Source organism: Cokeromyces recurvatus (assembly GCF_025118155.1).
Source record: "Cokeromyces recurvatus strain NRRL 2243 chromosome Unknown BX663scaffold_3, whole genome shotgun sequence".
Classification (NCBI taxonomy): Eukaryota; Fungi; Mucoromycota; class Mucoromycetes; order Mucorales; family Mucoraceae; genus Cokeromyces; species Cokeromyces recurvatus.
This window is the reverse complement of record NW_026251389.1, coordinates 1-20,248: the sequence shown is the minus strand read 5'-3', so window position 1 is coordinate 20,248 and position 20,248 is coordinate 1. Positions and strand designations below refer to the sequence as shown.

General features: G+C 34.1%; 7 protein-coding genes across 7 annotated transcripts; 3 read left to right on the top strand and 4 right to left on the bottom strand.

Moving 5' to 3' along the window:
* Positions 1-33: 33 nt before the first annotated feature.
* On the bottom strand, positions 34-2,018 carry BX663DRAFT_495869 (uncharacterized protein). Its single transcript, XM_051525703.1, has 9 exons — positions 1,897-2,018; positions 1,729-1,811; positions 1,527-1,669; positions 1,368-1,473; positions 787-1,276; positions 572-710; positions 477-520; positions 339-382; positions 34-252 (listed from the first exon to the last, which is right to left on the bottom strand). Exons 1-9 carry the CDS (start codon positions 1,982-1,984, stop codon positions 70-72), a joined length of 1,320 nt encoding a protein of 439 aa, XP_051386264.1. The 5' UTR covers positions 1,985-2,018; the 3' UTR covers positions 34-69.
* Positions 2,019-3,776: 1,758 nt separating this feature from the next.
* Positions 3,777-4,172, bottom strand: BX663DRAFT_427228 (uncharacterized protein; the record flags this gene model as incomplete). Its single annotated transcript, XM_051522604.1, has 2 exons — positions 3,777-4,014; positions 4,084-4,172. The coding sequence occupies 2 exons, from the start codon at positions 4,170-4,172 to the stop codon at positions 3,777-3,779; spliced, it is 327 nt and encodes a 108-aa protein (XP_051386263.1).
* On the bottom strand, positions 4,074-4,877 carry BX663DRAFT_577079 (uncharacterized protein). Its single transcript, XM_051532169.1, has 3 exons — positions 4,861-4,877; positions 4,280-4,786; positions 4,074-4,215 (listed from the first exon to the last, which is right to left on the bottom strand). Exon 2 carries the CDS (start codon positions 4,591-4,593, stop codon positions 4,354-4,356), a length of 240 nt encoding a protein of 79 aa, XP_051386262.1. The 5' UTR covers positions 4,594-4,786; positions 4,861-4,877; the 3' UTR covers positions 4,074-4,215; positions 4,280-4,353.
* A 950-nt stretch (positions 4,878-5,827) lies between these two features.
* Positions 5,828-6,385, top strand: BX663DRAFT_428181 (uncharacterized protein; the record flags this gene model as incomplete). The annotated part of the gene is made up of 1 exon (XM_051522667.1): positions 5,828-6,385. One exon carries the CDS (start codon positions 5,828-5,830, stop codon positions 6,383-6,385), a length of 558 nt encoding a protein of 185 aa, XP_051386261.1.
* A 5,641-nt stretch (positions 6,386-12,026) lies between these two features.
* On the bottom strand, positions 12,027-13,110 carry BX663DRAFT_540089 (uncharacterized protein). The gene is made up of 3 exons (XM_051530739.1): positions 12,757-13,110; positions 12,437-12,694; positions 12,027-12,239 (listed from the first exon to the last, which is right to left on the bottom strand). Exons 1-3 carry the CDS (start codon positions 13,029-13,031, stop codon positions 12,125-12,127), a joined length of 648 nt encoding a protein of 215 aa, XP_051386260.1. The 5' UTR covers positions 13,032-13,110; the 3' UTR covers positions 12,027-12,124.
* Positions 13,111-15,617: 2,507 nt separating this feature from the next.
* On the top strand, positions 15,618-16,641 carry BX663DRAFT_483036 (uncharacterized protein; the record flags this gene model as incomplete). Its single annotated transcript, XM_051524466.1, has 3 exons — positions 15,618-15,816; positions 15,870-15,991; positions 16,231-16,641. The coding sequence occupies 3 exons, from the start codon at positions 15,618-15,620 to the stop codon at positions 16,639-16,641; spliced, it is 732 nt and encodes a 243-aa protein (XP_051386259.1).
* A 1,935-nt stretch (positions 16,642-18,576) lies between these two features.
* BX663DRAFT_529099 (uncharacterized protein) lies at positions 18,577-19,881 on the top strand (the record flags this gene model as incomplete). Its single annotated transcript, XM_051530217.1, has 3 exons — positions 18,577-19,006; positions 19,155-19,679; positions 19,862-19,881. The coding sequence occupies 3 exons, from the start codon at positions 18,577-18,579 to the stop codon at positions 19,879-19,881; spliced, it is 975 nt and encodes a 324-aa protein (XP_051386258.1).
* Positions 19,882-20,248: the final 367 nt, after the last annotated feature.

Here is a 20,248-nt window from a genome sequence, read left to right as displayed (position 1 = left end):
TATATGTATTTATATTTACTTCTACATTGTATATAGTATTAAAAATATAAAGTTTTATTAATTATATTATTAAAATAAAATAATTGTTGGTACATATCCGTTTTTCATCACCTCCATTGCTATGCCTTCATCATAACCTGTTAAATGAGTGGAACCAAATGGGTTTTGTTCACTTGAACCTCTTGTTAAAATCACAGGTTTTTGTTGATTTTCTGATTTATCCCAAGGTATAAGATCTTGCATTGCTTTAATCTACATACACATATATATACATGTATACATATTTACATCAGGCTTAATATTAAATACAGTATACCTAGTTTTATTTAAATAATTACCTTCATATTTGCCATTATTATATTTTCATTATCCTCTTCTATGTCTACTAATAAAGATTCATTATCTGGTTTTTTATCTAATTTTTTGATTGTCAATTATTATGTAATTTGTTTAATAAAACATGGTTAATTTTTTACTTTTATCTTTAGGAAATATAATTTGAAATGGACATCTTTTATATCTAATAATATACATTAGTATGACACATAAAAGTCTTTTGAATATATTTTACCTTTGAAAATCATAATGACCAGGTATATTTCCATGAAGAATAATCTTCTTACATTTATGTAGTCCACCATCAATTAGAATATCAATCCCCAAATGAAAATAGTTAAAGAAATAGTCTGTTGGCTGTATGAATAATGGATCTGTAGATTAAATAATAAAAAAAAAGTAAACATATACAGGAAAATAACACTTTATAATTGATTATTTCTATTATACCTCTGCTTTTATCTTCTTCTCTCATGCTATCAGGTGTTGATTTATTAGAATCTTGTGACGGACTTACATGCTTATTAGTTACCGAATGAATCTTCATCTTATCCTCTTCCTTATAAAATACTCTTGTTGGCTTGCCTAGATCTGCAAGTATATCCTGAACTGTAGTTGTGTTCAAACCTATAGAGATAGTTTGATAGCTGATATCATCTGATGCATTGGTATCTGTAGCTGTATTAACGATATAGGTTGGAAATAACAATGTAATTCCTATTGTTGGTTTTACTATTGCATTTTCTATCTCTCGTTTTTGACCTTTTTTTGTATTGGATTCTGCTATAATTTTTGATAAAGGAGTATCTTGTTGCCAACTGTAAAGCATAATCTTTGAAGCAATAGGTGTAGTGCCATCAGGAAACTCTAGAGGAAGATCGACAGATGATTTATATAAGTTTTGATGTTTCATGGGTATAGGAAACGTAAATGATAAGCCCTTAAAGAAGTTAAACAAAAAAATAAAATAAAATAAAAATAAGATGGCTATTTTGTTAGTATCTATTCTCATTTATCAAAATATAGCTTACTGGGTATTTTAATGTGTAAATACTTTGTTTGGAGTCAAATTCACCGGGATAAGTGGGTCCAAATGATTTATAAATTAATAAAAATGTTGGTATTGTCCTACTTGAACTGTTTAAAGCATAGGTTAAAAATAGAGAAGAATAATAAAATTTCCACTTTACCTCACATCATTATTTTGATAAACAAGCTTCACTTTATTTGGATCATAACACTCAATTGACTTCAATCTTTGAAGTGATCCATCAAATCTTAAATTAAGTCCGTTAGCTGGTAATGAAACTATAAGATCATATTCCAAAGGCTCCTAATAAAATGATTAATAAATTACTCGATCAGTAAACTAGTTAGTATTTTTTTTCTTACTTCTTGGCTATATTTAAGTTCAACAGAAGGAAAAAACTGTGTTTTGTCAGATAGGAAGTTGATTATGTCCCATAATGAAGAACCTATAAATTATGCAAATGAGAGAAGTCATTTAAATTAACTTGTGTATTCATGTATGAATATTTATATAGATTTATATATATTTACCTATTCGAAAAGGTCCTAAGCTTCTTCCTGGTATAATAATAAGCTCAATTCTCTTTGACTGTAACGGCTGTTTAGATAATTCATTCATGTTTTATTTTTAAATGTAAAGGAAAAAAGAAAAGGGGAAGATAAGAATCATACTTGGACCAATGAAGTCACAGCATGAATCATGCAGTTATTTTTTTTTCCCGCAAAGTAAATGATATAACATGTCATGTGAGATATTTTGTTGAATATCTAAATAGCTTAGGTGTATTACTCAATTATTATGTTTAATCTGTCAAAAGGTCATAAAAAGAAAAATGCTTAAAAATAATATATCAGCATGTCATAGATCATTTGCTTACACCTAAAGTAAGCCTGCATAGTTAAGTGTCGAGCAATTAGTCAATATATGCCTTGAAATGAAGAAATATAAAATGATAAAGTTATTTAAAATAAATACATATAAATCAAAGGGTTGATAGAATATAAATTATAATCTCACGTATTTCGATATAGGCTAATTACAGTATTTTGTATTTGAAAATAGAATTTTTGGGACAAAAAAAAAATAGAATTTTTAGTCTGCACAAGAGAGTTTTTTTGACAGCCAATCCAAGAATCACGGACTCGGTATAAAAAACATTTAGAAAGGAGTAAAATACAAAAATATCTAAAAAAAATCATAGTCTAGACGTGTTGTATTGATCTATATCGATTATGGTATATTGTATGTTGCTGAGATATGATTCTTTATTTTGTTCATTTTACCTCGTAAAAACGAATTCGATAATGCTTTTTCATTTCACGGTTATTTCATTACTATGGCTCTGCCTATTCCTCCATTATTTCTATAGGTTACTCATGTACAAAATAATACTTGGTTGTTCTATGTGGATGATGATCAACAGATAAGACGGATGAAAGTCGCTCCTTCTCCTCTTCATCGTCATTATCTTCATATACATCTTTGTTATGTTCTTCAAAGACTTCTTTTATCTAATTATGATTCATGTATAGGATGATATTGACGATTTATGTTGTTTTCCTAAAGAAACAGAGCAATTAGAAGATATGGTAATGCAACAGCGTTTATGTATATATTACACTAATCGTGGAATTCATGGTAAAGCATAAATATGAGATAAATCATTTGCCATAAAGTTGAAAACTTTTGTCTGTTTTGCTTTATCATCGTCGGTTATCTACTAAATATATGTTACATCTATAATAATATTGTAAAGAGTCAGTAAGTATTTCACTAATTACAGTTGAAGAAAATAGATTGGGTCAAGAGAGAGCGACTCAACCTATTTTCTTAGACTGTACACCTCTGGAATTAAATTACAAATATTTTCTTTTACATTGGGGCCATTTTCAATTGTTTTTGAAGTTTAAATATTCTAAGGCAAGAATTGACTTTTTGAAGTAAATTCATTATAAGGCTTTTCAAATGTCCAGCCATAACAGTTTCTACACGAAAACATCTTTTCCTTGGTACGGGTATGTATAATATTCAACATTCATGATAAAAAATCACAATTTGTTTGAAAAAAAATTTATCCATCCTGTTTGAATTATTTAACAGCTATTTCATCAATGCAGTAAAGGCAAAAATAAACTTTTTTTTTTGTTTTTTTTTAGAAAAGAACTTTATTATTAACTTAGTATTCAATGGTTTGATTTTTTATCCTTTGTTCGTGGGGAACGCTCTTCCAACCGATGTTTTCATCAATCAAGTCATTGATAACCTTGTTTTGATTCTCCAATGACACCTGAATTTAAATGGAAAATAAATTAATTCAAATTTCATTTAGTGTATAAACAATGTTTTTTTATTAATATACCTTCAACTTCATGATTAATTCCATGACTGGCAACCAATATCTTTTGTCTTCTCACTTTCTAGGCACGACCGCCGAACGCTCGGTTACGCATGCCCATTTTCCATCTCTTAAAACTTTCATAGATAACAGGGTGATTTTATTTTCATTGATTTGGAGGCAAAGCATTTTACGCTTTAGCATCGTTTCAAACGATGCCTCTCCATACTTATTCATTTCTTGTTTTAAGCATATGGCAGCACATTCCATTAATTTTATCGAATCTTCAATAGTATGGCCATTGTCTGATTCACTACGTCATATTATATTAAAAACAGAGATTAGAATAGATCGTGTAATAGGTTGTTAATGATTTCCATACCCAGATGATTCAACCAGTACTTCTTCCATTCCATCTGTAGATGCAATTCCAATTCCATCCATTATTTTTTTTGTTGCATCATTGGGCATACAGATAGCAAGTATTTTAGAGTATTCAAGACCCTTTTCGCACCTATAATATAAACGTATATGAGTTATTTAGGGTATTTTTATTTTCGAATAAAAACAATAGTAACCGTAAAAAAGACAATAGTTTTGTCGTAGAGGCGGAATACTTGAATATTGGGACCACATGCTCGACAAACGGTGTTTACTCATTGTTTGGTACAAGCAAGCATTGATTTTTTTTTTCGCAATTGGAGACATAATCTGTCAAAATAAATCTGATTAACTTAATCATTGTTTTTTCTTCATCATTCAAGTTGGGGTCATATCCATGGTTCCACACATATTTTGGTAAATCATCTAAATCTTGATCGAGTGATTTTTTCAAGAAAGCTACTACATTTGGAAGTGTCATAATACAATGATTTGATGCTTGTTCTTCCATATTTAAGGTATATTCGTCTACTGTCTCTTGTGAGATATTGCTATATGTTTCATCATCTATTTTGACAACATATACTGCTTTTAAAAGTTCGATATCTGATGGTGATACCCGAGGTTGATGTCTTGGTTTAGAAGGTGCCAATGCAGGAAAAAAAAATGTATCTCTTCTTGCCTTTTTCAATCAATACATTATCCTAAAAATAAGGGAAGAGTAAATACAATATTCATATTTATGTGGCACGAGTTTCTATTCTTTTACTACATATACAAAAAAAAAAAGTTAGCTGTTGAAAAGGTTTTCAAACACATAGTATATAGATTTCACCCTCTTCAGCTTTTCGTTTATTATTATTTCCCTAATTACAAGGTTAATCAACTGTGACTGATCAAAACAATAACTTGTATACTTACATTTCCTTGATTAACAATGTTAGTAACAGACGCGATTTTTCCAAAGTTATTTAACACATTTGATGATTCTCCATTATTGCCATGTTGTTGTGATTGATTTTGTTGCGGTGGTGGTGAGTTTTCTTTACTTGACATAATTTCTAGCATAGCATAGTTTCTAATTCATTGATAATACGTCCAGCTGCATTTCCATATGATTTTCTAATAGTACCCACTTTATTCACTTCTCTCTTCAATTTGTTAAATGTTTCAGAGATTGTTTCATCTTGATTACTACAATATAGCTGAAGTAAATCGATTGTATTCCACTTGTTGGGAGCAGTTTGACTTAAGTAATCTTTTGGATTTTTTATACGTTTGTTATTAGGAGACATGATATTTTGGAAAATAAAAAGGTGCTATTACTTAAAGCTTGAAATTAGTGGTACATTTTTTGAAAATAAATTGGAATACTCAGCCAATTAAATTAAGACAAAGTTCGAACTTAATTTGGAACACTCTTCGAACTTGATTTGGAACACACTGTGAACTTAAGTCTGAACATTATTTTTATCTTCTTATTTTTACTTCTCATAATTCTTAATGAACTTCTTTTTTTTTTTTACGTAAAGACTGTTCCGGCAATATTACGAATGAGGATGGAACTGAAGCTATGGATTTCGAGATTGAAGGCGATCCTTACAATTTAAATAAACTGACAGATTTCGAGGAGTACCTGAAAAACAAACCTTTGGACGTCGAAATGTCTGAAAATAACAGTGCAGAAGCTGGTAAACAGTAAGGGTGTAAAAGATACTGGCTCAAGTGAAGGGCAAAAATGTGAAATGCACGATGGAACAACTTGTGGTTTGTTTTTTTATTGGAGGCTTCAAAAAGGCTTATCCGTTCATGCTACGGCTTTCAGAGCTAATGTGAACCATAGCACCGCAAATAACTGGTATCAGAAGTACCTAAGCGACCCTGATAACTATGAATTGGAAAAAAAGACTAACCGCAGTAACCGGCCTGTTCTTAAGCTTCAGAAACCACACAAACGGCATTTGATTAATTTTTTTGATGAAAATTCTTCTGCTGTTATAACTGATGCTGTAGAAAGTTTGACAGCAGCTTTCGAAGGGTTTGATATTAAGAAGTCTGGAGTCAATGAGTTTATGAAGGACCAATGTAATCTCTCTTTAAAAGTCGTCACGTTGCATCCAAGACCTCGTAACAATGAAAAAAATTTAGAAAAGAGATTAAAGTGGGTGCAAGAGTGGATGGGCACCAACATGGATTTTACAAAAAACTTTGTTTTTATTGACGAGTCAGGTTTTGATACACTAACTCAAAAAATGGTTTCAATGTTTTCACTTTATGGAATTTATGACGTCTATATTACTTAAAAAACGGACAAGGATTGTACAGTATTTGCCAAAATGATGTCGCACTTGCTATTTAGACCTGAAGAACAAAATAGGAAATGTTATTATGCTAGAATCTTCTTGAATCTTTATTTAATAGCGAATTCAAAGATATATAAAGGAATAAAATTCTAATATTATACTATCAATCGAATTTGAGCTCGGTCAAATAATAAGAAAGAAGGGAGGGAAAGACCAAATATAATAAAGTAAATAAAAATTTGAAGGGTGGGCATAATAACATTTCCTATTTTGTTCTTCAGGTCTAAATAGCAATTCTCAGTCGAAAGAAATTTCTCGAGAGAATGTGATATTTCTTTTAAAATATCAAATAAAAATATTAGAAAATAAAAATAATAATAAGACAAAAGAGTCAACGAGACCGAACAATAGTTCTAAAGTCAATCATTTTATTTATGAATTTAAACTGATGGGGTATTTATAAGAATTGTTAAAGAGGTCTGAGGATAGGATGTGAATCAGAAAAGTATTAGTTACGACCGAATTAGGTATATTGTTGACAACAAAGTGTTAGTGATTTTAATATTATTAGATGGAGCGGATCAAGAGAGAGTCAGGATAGAATTTCTTAAATGAATTTATGATCCGCATGTTTAATCATGAAACATAACATTACAAGTCAGCTCATGACAGAGAATTTCTTGAGACCGTCGGAACAAAATAGGAAATGTTATTATGCTAATCCAGAGCTTGAAAGGAATCAGAAGCATCAAAAAATTCGTCTTGACTGGATAGAATCGTCGATGTGAAGTCAACTTGCGCCATTTGATTCCGCTGGTAATGACGAACAAATGTTTCTGATGAAGCCCAGTTATCAAGAGCCACAATGCTGTCTCGAGAAATACCTAAATCTAATGCCCTAGAAGATGCCAACGATCGAATAGAGACCCCAGGTTCATTTGTACACAAAGAGATGAAATGACGATGTAACCACTTAGAAACAGTCGATACGGATAACGATTCTTTTATATTGTTGGACTTGACAAAGAGAGTCGAATTGTCTGGACGAGCTTGTAGTGTCGGATGATCTTGAATTGCTTTAAAGCATTGAACGGGACATAATTCGTAATCCTCTGTATGTGGGTGAACCGTGAAAGGTTTGATAATAGGGCGTTTACTGCGAGTTTCTTTCGGTGCGACCACTTGAAACTGAAGATGACCATTTTCTGGTACGGAACACGACGCATAGGGGATACGAACCAGGTCAGACGGACGGAGAAAAGCAGCCATTGCCAGGAGAAAAGCCAATTTCTGTTGCAACAACAGGATCGGAGTAGAGGATCTGGAAGCAATAGATCGAGCATAGACAAAAGCTGGAGACACATCAATAGTTGGCCGGTGTATAGACACTGGAGGATCTTCCTTTGACATATGGTCTATATAAGAGTTATTCAGTTCACTTTCGCTAATACTTTTAGAGTTGTCATGGAGATGAGCCACCGCTGTACGTAAAGACTTAAGAGTGGAAGCCAGTAGATTATGCTCTTGACGCATGTCAGCCAGAAAGTTTACTAGATCCGTAGGAGTGTAAGCCGTATAAGAAATCCCATTATTAGTAGCCCAGGCCAGAAAACGTAACTGACTCTTAGGGTAGCCCCGATTAGTCCCATTGTTTGCCAACTGCCTTACTAGTAGATCCTCAACCGCTTGTGCATTGAGGTGTTTATGCACTAGTTTATTCCTGATAATGTCCACACGGAGAGCATCCAATTCCGAGGTAACAGTGGGTGTGGAGTTTTGGGGGATGTCGTTTGCACCGATTGTGGGGGCAGGAGCCATGGATCCGTTAGTGCTAGACGTTGAATTAGAGGAAACCAAATCGCGCTGGGCCAGTATGGCACAACTAGAGTGGCCCGGGGAAGTTTTTCTCGTATAATCTTGTGGAGTACCCGAGTGATGAGGTTCCAAGGTGGATTGATGTAAGGATGTGGAAACTTCGTCCATGGGATGGTAAACGCATCCGTATGGATAGCGTCCGGATCGGGAAGCCAAGACACGTACTTTGGTAACAGTTTGGTTGTCCTGTCGGCGAAGAGGTCGATCGAGAACGGGCCCAACAGTTGATTCATCTGGTGGAAAATCGATGGGCGGATTTGCCACTGATTCTTGAAAAATGTTCGACGAGATTCCATATCGGCTATAGTGTTGTGTATTCCACTGATATGTTGTGCTTGAATCATTATCTTGTTGTGAAGGCACCAATTCCAAACTTCGGTTGCCAGTTCCAGTAATGGGAGAGAACGTGTCCCGCCTTGTTTGTTGATGTATGAAAGACTGGTGGTGTTGTCTGTCTTGATCAGCACTGTAGAGTTCTCCGGAATGGGAAAAGTCTTGAGAGCCAGGTGGGGCCGCTTTAGGCTCTCTCCAATTGATTGATTGCTCCGCCTCCATTGAAGTCCAATAACCATGAGCTCGATGCTGTTTCCAACTGTAGCCCTAACCCGTATCGCTCGCATCCACAAAAATAGTTTGAGTCGGTGTTAACGGTAGGAATGAACGACCATTCCATTTCTTAAGGTTGTGATACCACCATGAGAGTTCCTCCAGACTGGCTTGATCTAATGGTCGAGGTTTGTCCCAATCGGCATCCGTCTTGACCGTTTGATTCTTGTAATACAGGAGATGTCGAGTATACAGTCGAGCTGGAAAAATTGCAAACGTAGCTGCCTGTATTCGCATCGTCAAGCTGTGTATTACTCGAGGAGTTTGACGATTGGGCTTGTCCAACACTTGCTTGATCGATCGCCGGATGTCGCGAAGTTTCTTGAGAGGGAGAGACGCTGTCATCTTTGAGGTATTCAATACAAAGCCGAGGTGTTCTAGTTGTTGCGTGGGTGTTAAGACCGACTTCTTGAAGTTGACGAGCCAACCTAGTTGTTGAAGAAGAGAAACCACCTTTTGAGATTGTTGAAGAGCTAATTCTTTGCTGTCTGCTACCAAGAGCCAGTCGTCCAAGTAAGCAGAGATCCTGATGCCTTGACAGCGTAAGTGTTCTAAAATGGGCTTGCAGACTTTGGTAAAGACATAGGGACTTGAGGCTAAACCAAAAGCGATTGTACGACACTGGTAGACTTGACCTTTCCATTTCAGACGTAAAAACCGTCTTGAGTCTGGATGGAGACCTATGTGAAGGAATGCGTCCGATAAGTCGATTGAGACTAGGTAATCGTTTGGATGGATCATTAATGATACTTCTCGTAATGTGTCCATTTTGAAATGAGGAGCGTGAAGGTATTGGTTGAGGCGCTTGAGATTGAAGACTGGGCGAATGCCCCCATTTCTCTTGGGGATGACAAACATGGAGCTGTAAAACCCTGGTGTTTGTTGAACCGATTCTGGGGAAACAGGTTCTATTGCTTGTTTGGATAAGAGTTCTTGGATGGTCTGATCGATCAGAGGTATTTGATCTTGAGATAGAGGGTGAATTGATGTTGGATTTATTGTTTTAGGTGGAGCAGTATGAAAATGAATCTTGTAACCGTGTTGAATTATGGTGTCGACGAATGAGTTGATGGGAATTTTTGTCCAGTTTGAATAGTATTTGCTGAGACGACATCCTACTGGGTCGAGTGTTGTAGCTGTAAGTATTGATGTGGTTACTGACGAAATGGGTTGGTGTTCTTCCTGTAGTTGTAGTTGTAGTTGTTGTCACTGTTGCTGTTGTTGGGACGAGAGCTGCTGCTGCTGCTGTTGTTGTTGTTGTTGTTGCAGTAGTTGCTGTTGGTGTTGTTGTTGCTGTTGGTGCTGTTGAGAAAACCACCCTGCTGCGAGGGTGGACCTGCTCGAAAAAACTGCTGATTTGAAACGTTTGAGAAAGAGCTGTTCGAGACAGAATTACCATTTTGGAAGCGACGACGTTGGCGTTTGTTGATGGTTGCTTCCTGAGTGGCCTCTCTTGCCGCAGTCTGTTGAATCAGAGTGTCGTGGAATGCATCCAAAGGGAGAGTGTAATTAACTTCATTTGTAGATTTCATGGAGAACGAAGGATCAATCGCACGAAGAGCAATGTTATTAAGGGTTTGAGTCATTGATGCACCGAGATGTAACAACAATTTTCGGATATCCTGAAGCATGGTCCAATAGCGTTCCAAGTTTGGATTGCCAGCTTCTGATGAGACAAGTTCATGACTAAGAATGTCAAGGGGACGATAAACTGCAGATAGCAAATATTGGAATTGCTTGATGGAATTGTCTTCGTAACGTTGGCCTTTATTCATAAGGCGCTCCGCTGTTGGGATGGTAGCGGGTGCTTTGTAATCCAAATGAGCCATGGGAGGGTAAGACTCAATGATCGTCTTACGTTCGGAGTCAGTAAGCAAAGGTGAAGTGTTCAATGGAGCATTTAAGTTCATCAGTTCAGCAAGACCCTCTGAAGGGGACCAGTCGTAATGGGGTCGGGTACCCATTGAGTGTAGAGGTAAGATAGCAGTGTCATCCGCTGACTGTATCGAGGTAGTGGTAGCTGTTTTGATAAGCAAAAAGTTAAAGAAAGAGAAAAAGACAAAAGACAAGTCTTTGAAAACTTCGTGTAGTTTTTTATTGAAAAAAAATAATACAAAAATTGTACAAGGAAAAATTATGTGAAAATGTAAAGGGTTATTTATATGTTTTTGCAAGGTAAGTGATATTAATAGAACTTTGATTTGGATAAGCAAATATTGCTATAATAAAGCATTAGTCATAAATATTTTCTCCGAATAATTCTGCCTACAATAAGATCTATTTTTATTCTTTTCTGCCTGAGCTGTCGCTGTTACTAAAAATATTAAATTATTATTTCTGGGGTAAGCGACGTGTCAATATTAATTCACAGTGAATATATCAGCTATAGCAATACCAATTATTTATATGCTACTATTATTATTATCCTATAAGATATTATTACATAACAATATTTATCTTTATAGCTTTCTATATATAATATGTATGACTTATAAATAATTATGTAATTGAATATAACAGTCATAATCCTATTGAATTATTATTATTACATAATATAATGTATATAATTATTTTTAATGCTCGAATACTCAAACAATGACTATTATCAAAACTGAGAGTATGTTGTGTATATAATGATGTATTACATAATATCTTATAATGTACAAATCAGAGTCATGAAGAACCGAATGATATTATAGTTATTAGTTATACACTTTATGCATACAATATTATTTGATTTCAGTTTATAAGACATTCTTGTGATGAGAAAAATAATGTTATAATAAATACTAACTCTACGAAATAATGATAAGAAATACATAGTGTAAGGAGTTATTAATGATAAAGATATATGAATTATAGATTATACCTATTAGTTATATAGATGCATTATTATTTAATATTGTCTAAAATACTAATTTATAAATATAATCGTATACTATCTATGAGAACTCTATTCTAATTCAATACACTATATAATATAATGAAATTCATTTAAGTAGTACATTGAGGAATGAATATAATATAAAGAAGCTGGTTAGAATATAAATCTATATATATCAAAAGTGTCTTTCCTATATCATTCACAAGTATGAACAAACGAGATTTCATTATTTTGTTTCAAGAAAAATAACCGGCTAGATCAAGCACCAATAATTTAATATTTATTAGAGTTAACTGAGATTAATTCTCAGTCAGGGCAAAGACTAGAGCTCTAACACAATAATTTTAATTATTCTATGGGAAAATATTCTTCTTTCAAGATATCTTCACTCTGTTCCTGTCGCGAAGTAACCCGTTCTCCACAAGATATAAATAAGGATCCATTTTGCACTCATCTTTGGAAAATTCAGTTTTAGTTTTGGAAAAAAAGCTTTATTTTTTAATTTTAATTTTTATTGAGAATAAAAGTTTTATACAAAGTTTTCACAGATTTATTCTGTCTTATTCTTTTGTTATCTTTGTCTTATCAACAGAGTAGAATGAATATTATGCTGTGAAGCGCGATATATTAGTTTTATTTGAATAACCTCTTTATTATGTAATAAATGATGGTTTATTTCTATTAACTTGATTATAAAGGCTACTACAATCACAACAGGCAGCTTAACATAGCCCTCTTCAAGACGTTTTGTAGCCTGGTCTCCATCATGTGCTTTTCCAGCCTCCGAGGCACCATATTCTTCTACTTCGTCATGACTGCAGGATTTCTTGGCAAAGATCATATCGCATTTTTTTCCTATCTTCTTTCTTTCTAGTGGTTCTACTGCTGCGATTGATCTATCTTTATTCTTTCTTTTGCTGGAGCTGCTACTGCTGGTTTCCCCTCTAATATCACAAGAAAGTTAGTATCAAAATATAATTAGAAATTCGTCGCTCCATGAGTTTACCTCAAAACAGTGATTTTGTCTTCACCGTTGAACACTGTATCAATAAAATGCCAGACATGGGCCATATACCAAGCTTCGCTATGCTCCTCCTCCAAGCTGCCAGACCCGTACTCTCTTAGTAAAGCACAAATAGTAAATCGGACCCAATCGTAATCATGGGAATCTTTGTGGCTATATTCTTGATCAAACTCTTGAGATTGAAAGATTTGGCTTCTCAACTCTTGGATGATGTTCTTGTTGAAGGAGTTGATATAGTCACGCAGCTCTGTAGGCATTGTTTTGATAGCAAAAAGTTAAATGAAGAGAAAAAGACAAAAGACAAGTCTGTGAAAACTTCGAGTAGTTTTTATTGAGAAAAATAATACAAAAATTGTACCAAGAAAAAAAAATATGGAAAAATGACGAGTGCTATTTATATGTTTTTATGAGGTAAGTCATATTGATTGGAGTGTGATTTAGATAAGTGAATCCTGCTATAATAAAGCCTTTATGCACAAATATGCACGAATATGCACAAATTTTGTCTCCGAATAACTCTGCATGCAGTATGCAGATTTCTGCCTGAGCTGTTGCTGATATTAAAAATATACACGATTATTGTCTTTGGGATAAGCAACGCGTTAATATTAATTTACAGTGTATCTTCCCTCTATAACAATATACAACGTTATGGATGTATATATAATATGTACGACTTGTATCAATAATCGTAATTCAATATAACAATCATAATCCTATTAAATTATTATTATTACATAATATAATGTATATAATTATTTTGAATGCTCGAATACTCAAACAATGACTATTATCAAAACTGAGAGTAGAATGAATATTATGCTGTGAAGCGCAATATATTAGTTTTATTTGAACAACCTCTTTATTATGTAATAAATGATGGTTTATTTCTATTAACTTAATTATAAAGGCTACTACAATCACAACAGGCATTATGGGTAGTTTCTTCTCTTCAAAAGCTTTGATCTCGTCGATTTCAGCTGAAGAAAATACTTCATTTGTCTTGTAGTTGCTATCTCTTATAACAATTATGAATGAATGGGAAGGGTGATCATGGTGGCATTGCATTCCGAATGCAAATAGCTCGTCTTCAATACATTTTCCGGTTGAGAGGTACCATTTACTTTCCAGCTTCATGGCCAAGAAGCTTGATCTAAATTTTTTCTTATCAAAAACATAATTGTCTAACTTCTCTTCTCCTACTTCATCTTGTTCGCTCTCCTCGTTATGTTCTCCCTCCTCGTCGCCTCTTTCTTCTTATGCCCCGATCTCAAACAACTCTTCATAAAACTCTTCCTCTTCCTGAGCACGTAGGAGCTTTTGGGAAGCGAGTATCGACTTGCGGGTCACCTTGTACATATACAACTTTGTTTCTGTTGAGTTGAAGTACTTATTATACAATAAAAAAGAGTTAAGTATTGAGGAGTATCAGTGTGTATAAAAATGTTTTATTTACCTTGTGTTTGCACTTTCGAACATTTCTTGCCCATTTGATAAGCTAGGCATTTTTCCTTTGTCTCCTATTTCTGTCCGCGATTGCATTGATAGCTTTTTTGAATATATCCTTAGCAACCTTAATATTTTGTAGGTTTAGCTCCTTCAAGAATTTGACTCCGTTAAACAACTCCAAATTGTTTTCAGTGTAAGTAATAGCTTCTTGATTCATGGTCTGATATTTTGATAAGAACAGCCAAAAGAACTGCGCCTATTTGCACGTATTTTTTTTTGCTCCCCAGAAAAATTTTATGACGTCACCGTTACGTCACTCAAAATATTTTGGAGTACGCGAATATTACCTAAATTATTATAATAAAGGATTATTTTCTTTTCTTTTTGGTTAATTCCCCATATACCGCCGTCGGACTCTGAAAAATACAATTTTCTTTTATGGGAATGGCTCTCTAATATATTACTAGTGAAAAAAATACTGACTTTGTCGTTTCTTGACTTCTTGAGGTACGAAAGAGTAAAACTTCAGATAGTATTAAGTAAAAATAGCAAATAATATAATTAAGTTTTTATAATATTTAATGGTTATCTTTATTCAAAATCAATAATTTTTCGATATTTATATTAAATTTGCTACAAAATAAAGTTTATGTGACAACAGGGAAAATCGTGATTATAGTAAAGATGCGTAAGTGTTGTCTTCTTGATTTTCTCATGTTGTCAACTAATTATGCCGATGTCTTCTATTTTCACAAATTATGCATAATTTTGACTTCTTCTCACGTCTGAATCCTTTACTATCGGCTTAAATCTTCTTTTATTTTGCCTATTAATTCTAAACGGTAGATTGTACTCTACTTCGTTCCTAATAGACTGGACAATCCAACATATTTTAGCTGTAGGTTTTCACTACTAGTAGTATTACAATAAAAGGAAATTCTATTTTTCAAAGTCCGACGACTGTATATGGGAATTAACCCAATAAAACTATACGAAGTTTTGACAGACTTGTCTTTTCTTTTTTCCTCTTTCCTTATCTTTGAACTCCAAACAAAGCATAATCAGCTTATAGAGTCTGAAACACTCGCACAAAGAATAACTGAAGCATGTAATGCTGTCCCTTTATCTCATCTTGTCAACATTACTCAACACCCTAAAAACCATTTTGAGGACTGCTTAAACAAAGTCTCTTTTTAAATAAATTGTTCCATACAAATTTCAAAAGCGTTCAGACTTAAGTTCACAGTGTGTTCCAAATCAAGTTCGAAGAGTGTTCCAAATTAAGTTTGAACTTTGTCTTAATTTAATTGGCTGAGTATTCCAATTTATTTTCAAAAAATGTACCACTAATTTCAAGCTTTAAGTAATAGCACCTTTTTATTTTCCAAAATATCATGTCTCCTAATAACAAACGTATAAAAAATCCAAAAGATTACTTAAGTCAAACTGCTCCCAACAAGTGGAATACAATCGATTTACTTCAGCTATATTGTAGTAATCAAGATGAATCAATCTCTGAAACATTTAACAAATTGAAGAGAGAAGTGAATAAAGTGGGTACTATTAGAAAATCATATGGAAATGCAGCTGGACGTATTATCGATGAATTAGAAACTATGCTATGCTAAAAATTATGTCAAGTAAAGAAAACTCACCACCACCGCAACAAAATCAATCACAACAACATGGCAATAATGGAGAATCATCAAATGTGTTAAATAACTTTGGAAAAATCGCGTCTGTTACTAACATTGTTAATCAAGGAAATGTAAGTATACAAGTTATTGTTTTGATCAGTCACAGTTGATTAACCTTGTAATTAGGGAAATAATAATAAACGAAAAGCTGAAGAGGGTGAAATCTATATACTATGTGTTTGAAAACCTTTTCAACAGCTAACTTTTTTTTTTTGTATATGTAGTAAAAGAATAGAAACTCGTGCCACATAAATATGAATATTGTATTTACTCTTCCCTTATTTTTAGGATAATGTATTGATTGAAAAAGGCAAGAAGAGATACATTTTTTTTTCCTGCATTGGCACCTTCTAAACCAAGACATCAACCTCGGGTATCACCATCAGATATCGAACTTTTAAAAGCAGTATATGTTGTCAAAATAGATGATGAAACATATAGCAATATCTCACAAGAGACAGTAGACGAATATACCTTAAATATGGAAGAACAAGCATCAAATCATTGTATTATGACACTTCCAAATGTAGTAGCTTTCTTGAAAAAATCACTCGATCAAGATTTAGATGATTTACCAAAATATGTGTGGAACCATGGATATGACCCCAACTTGAATGATGAAGAAAAAACAATGATTAAGTTAATCAGATTTATTCTGACAGATTATGTCTCCAATTGCGAAAAAAAAAATCAATGCTTGCTTGTACCAAACAATGAGTAAACACCGTTTGTTGAGCATGTGGTCCCAATATTCAAGTATTCCGCCTCTACGACAAAACTATTGTCTTTTTTACGGTTACTATTCGTTTACTCGAAAATAAAAATACCCTAAATAACTCATATACAGTGTCTCACAAAATTGTCCCAACGTTTTGCACTTTTCTCTTTAACTAACTGACTCGTTCTTCTTTTGTAATCATGCTAGAAAGATATCGAAGATATCATTCGATAGCCTAAGTAATTCTCTATCAAACCATTACCAAAAATAGTAATATAATTTTAAAACTCAGCATAGACGTAAAATATTAAATAAAAAATTGAATATGCATTCGAGACAGTTTTGTGGCCGTACCTATAAAAATAAAATCTGTCCCACAATTTGGCAGTAACTTTAGCCTAGCATATAATAGCCATCGTATTATTTCTTTGTACCTTCCACAGTATAATTAAGGTAAGTTCTAGAATATTCTATAATTTTGGGGACTAAATCTTGAGGCCATATAGTTAGTATGCGCTCCATAAGTGAAAACCAAAGAAATGACATTATTGCCAAGCTCAACAGCGGACTTTCTGTGCTGTGCGTCAAATGGCTGAGCAGATCGGCGTGAGTCAGAGTTCCGTGTGTCGCATCGGAAAAACATATTTATCTGGGCGCAGCTTGTCAAATGGGGGACGACCAGGTAAGCTCACAGAAAGGGACAAGCACTACTGTGTTCATAAGATAACTAGAGGATGTTTAGAAAACGTTGTGCAAGTCGGAAATTCAATTAAATTGGAGTTAGGCAAGTCAGTCTTATCTGAGACAGTTCGTCGCGCTTTAAAATCACTCGGTTTGGGTTCTATAGAGAAGGAAGCGAAACCTGCACTTAGTCCCACAAATATTAAAGAACGACTTAGATGGGCAAAGAAGTATAAAGACTACACAGTCGATGATTGGAGAAGGGTTATTTGGTCTGACGAGACTAAAATTAATCGTTTTAACTCCGATGGGCGTGTCTGGGCTGGGATAAAGGACAATGAAAGTCTTCAAATACGTCATATTAAGCAGAATTATAAACATGGAGGTGGTTCAATCATGATTTGAGTTGTATTATCTGTGTCGGAGTTGGCTGGATGTGCAAAATAGACTCTACTATGGACGGAGAGCTTTATAAGGAAATCCTTCAAGACGAGTTAGGGAAATATATTGAAATGGTGTGCAAGCAAGCAGGATTAAGGAGAGACCAAATCGTCTTCCAGCATGATAATGATTCAAAACATAGGTCAATTCCCGTCAAAGAATATTTGAAAAGCCAGGAATACGAAGCTCTTGATTGGCCATCACAGTCTCCAGACCTTAATCCTATTGAACATATATGGGCTCTAACAAAAAGAAAACTTAATGAGTATGAGACACCACCTAAGGGTATTCGTGAGCTTTTTGAAAGAATCACGGATGTATGGTACAATAAGATCACCAAAGAAGATTATTTAAAGGTTATAGACTCTATTCCCGGCCGTTGCAAAGCTGTTATAAAGGCAAAAGGTCGTTGGACTGATTATTAGTTGTTCAATGTTTAAATTAAATAAAATTAACTTACGGCCACAAAACTGTCTCGAATGCATATTCAATTTTTTATTTAATATTTTACGTCTATGCTGAGTTTTAAAATTATATTACTATTTTTGGTAATGGTTTGATAGAGAATTACTTAGGCTATCGAATGATATCTTCGATATCTTTCTAGCATGATTACAAAAGAAGAACGAGTCAGTTAGTTAAAGAGAAAAGTGCAAAACGTTGGGACAATTTTGTGAGACACTGTATATTTATTTTTAGACCTTTTTCCGCTTTCCAACACTTGTGATAAATTTTTACCATATTTGGCAAGCGTTACTAAGACTTCTATTATTCAAATAAAACTACAGTTCGACAATAAAACCTTTGACGAGTGTGATGGGATCCCTTCGAGGAGCCCACAATAAAAATGCAGACCCTGCCCTCACTGAGGAACGGTTGTCTGAACTCGACATTAACTTTTCGACATTTCGAAAACAATTAACATGTCCTGCATGTTTCAAAACCACTACTTTCTATAGAAATGGGTCTTCAAATAAAGAACCCTTCCAGCCTCAATTTTCATGCACCTCCTGTCACAAAGCTGTAAAAGCTTTTGAAATGTACCCTATAGTCCGTTCTGCTGCACAAAATCAACAACCATTGTCTCTAACGACCTCCAACGTGGAGATTATGCCACCCGAATTGGAATCTACTACTGCCAGCAACAGCCAATTTGAACTTATCAAGCAGTTATGCCAAACTGTCGAGCAGTTGACTGCAGAACTCTCTCAAGCACGTAGTGAAATCCAAGACTTACATGCCCGCCGTTACAACAATATCGGAGTTTCCCACCCTCCAGGAATCCCAAACCCAGCTTACTAAATTCCCAAATGCTCCTTGGAACAACAAAGAGAAAGTACAAGCACTTAGACAACCTTGACTTCAACAACGTGAACAACGCCGTCTCCAACGAGAAGCTGCAGCCGCCCGCTTCTTTCAACCACCATCATTGAACCAAGGTTTCAAGTTCCTCTACATCCCAACAAAAGCCCGAATTCCTGTTGGCACCTTACACACTACCTTTCGAAAACTTGGTGTTAATAATGCTCGATTACTCGACATTCATTATCCCGCTCGTAATACAGTTGCCATTCTTATCCATAATGATTACGAAACTGAATTTACAGACCTTCTACGCCACCATAACATTACAATCAAAGCAGATTTTAACCCCTCCAGTGGTAAGATCCTTGCAGATCCCAAGTACTCCACTCTTACAACTAATGAAAGAGACGTCATAGCGTCAGACCTCCAACAAACCCGTCTGGAACGTGCACTTGACCATATTTGTACACCAGTTAAATTCGCTGTTGCCCGCTTTTTCCTTGACAAACAATGGATTTCTAAACAAAAATTTGACTCACTCAAGACCGACCGTAATACACAACTAAACAATATCTTTGATTCCCCTCAACAACAATCAACACCACCATCGGACGGTATGATTACTGATGACACCGAAAGAGAAGACGTTCCTATGGACGGCACTGTTGTGGTTTAGGTAGGTTTAAGGAATTAAATAAAAGAAATAAAATAAAAAGAAAATAAGACAGAAGAAGTACGTTGAGACTTGTCAATAAGTTTTATTAAAAGTTAAAATCAATACAAGTATTGTTGTTAGTTATAAGTTATACAAAATAATGTAAGAGTATTTATATATTTTGTGGATAAGGATGATGAGTAATAAGAAGATAAAAATATAACAAATTGTATTTTGTTATGATTGTAGTCGTTCTTATAACTAAGTTAGTAGAAATAAACCATCATTTATTACATAATAAAGAGGTTATTCATATAAAACTAGTATATTGAACTTCACAGCATAATATTCGTTCTACACTCAGTTTTAATAATAGTCATTGTTAGAATGTTCGAGCAATAATAATAATTATATACAGTGAGGATCAAAACTGTTCAAATGTTTAGCATTATTTGACATTTTTAATTTTTTCCCATACAAACCATCAGAGTTATGCCACAAAAATAGTATCATTTTACTCGTAAAACT

Coding starts and splice junctions, on each gene's coding strand:
- BX663DRAFT_495869 (XM_051525703.1), bottom strand. CDS start 1,984: ATGAATGAATTATCTAAACAGCCGTTACAGTCAAAGAGAATTGAGCTT. Junction 1,474..1,526: donor TATCAAAATAATGATGTGAG/GTAAAGTGGAAA, acceptor TGCTTTAAACAG/TTCAAGTAGGACAATACCAA. Junction 1,277..1,367: donor TTTACACATTAAAATACCCA/GTAAGCTATATT, acceptor AACTTCTTTAAG/GGCTTATCATTTACGTTTCC.
- BX663DRAFT_577079 (XM_051532169.1), bottom strand. CDS start 4,593: ATGGAAGAACAAGCATCAAATCATTGTATTATGACACTTCCAAATGTA.
- BX663DRAFT_540089 (XM_051530739.1), bottom strand. CDS start 13,031: ATGCCTACAGAGCTGCGTGACTATATCAACTCCTTCAACAAGAACATC. Junction 12,695..12,756: donor GACAAAATCACTGTTTTGAG/GTAAACTCATGG, acceptor TTGTGATATTAG/AGGGGAAACCAGCAGTAGCA. Junction 12,240..12,436: donor GTAGTAGCCTTTATAATCAA/GTTAATAGAAAT, acceptor TAAAAAATAAAG/CTTTTTTTCCAAAACTAAAA.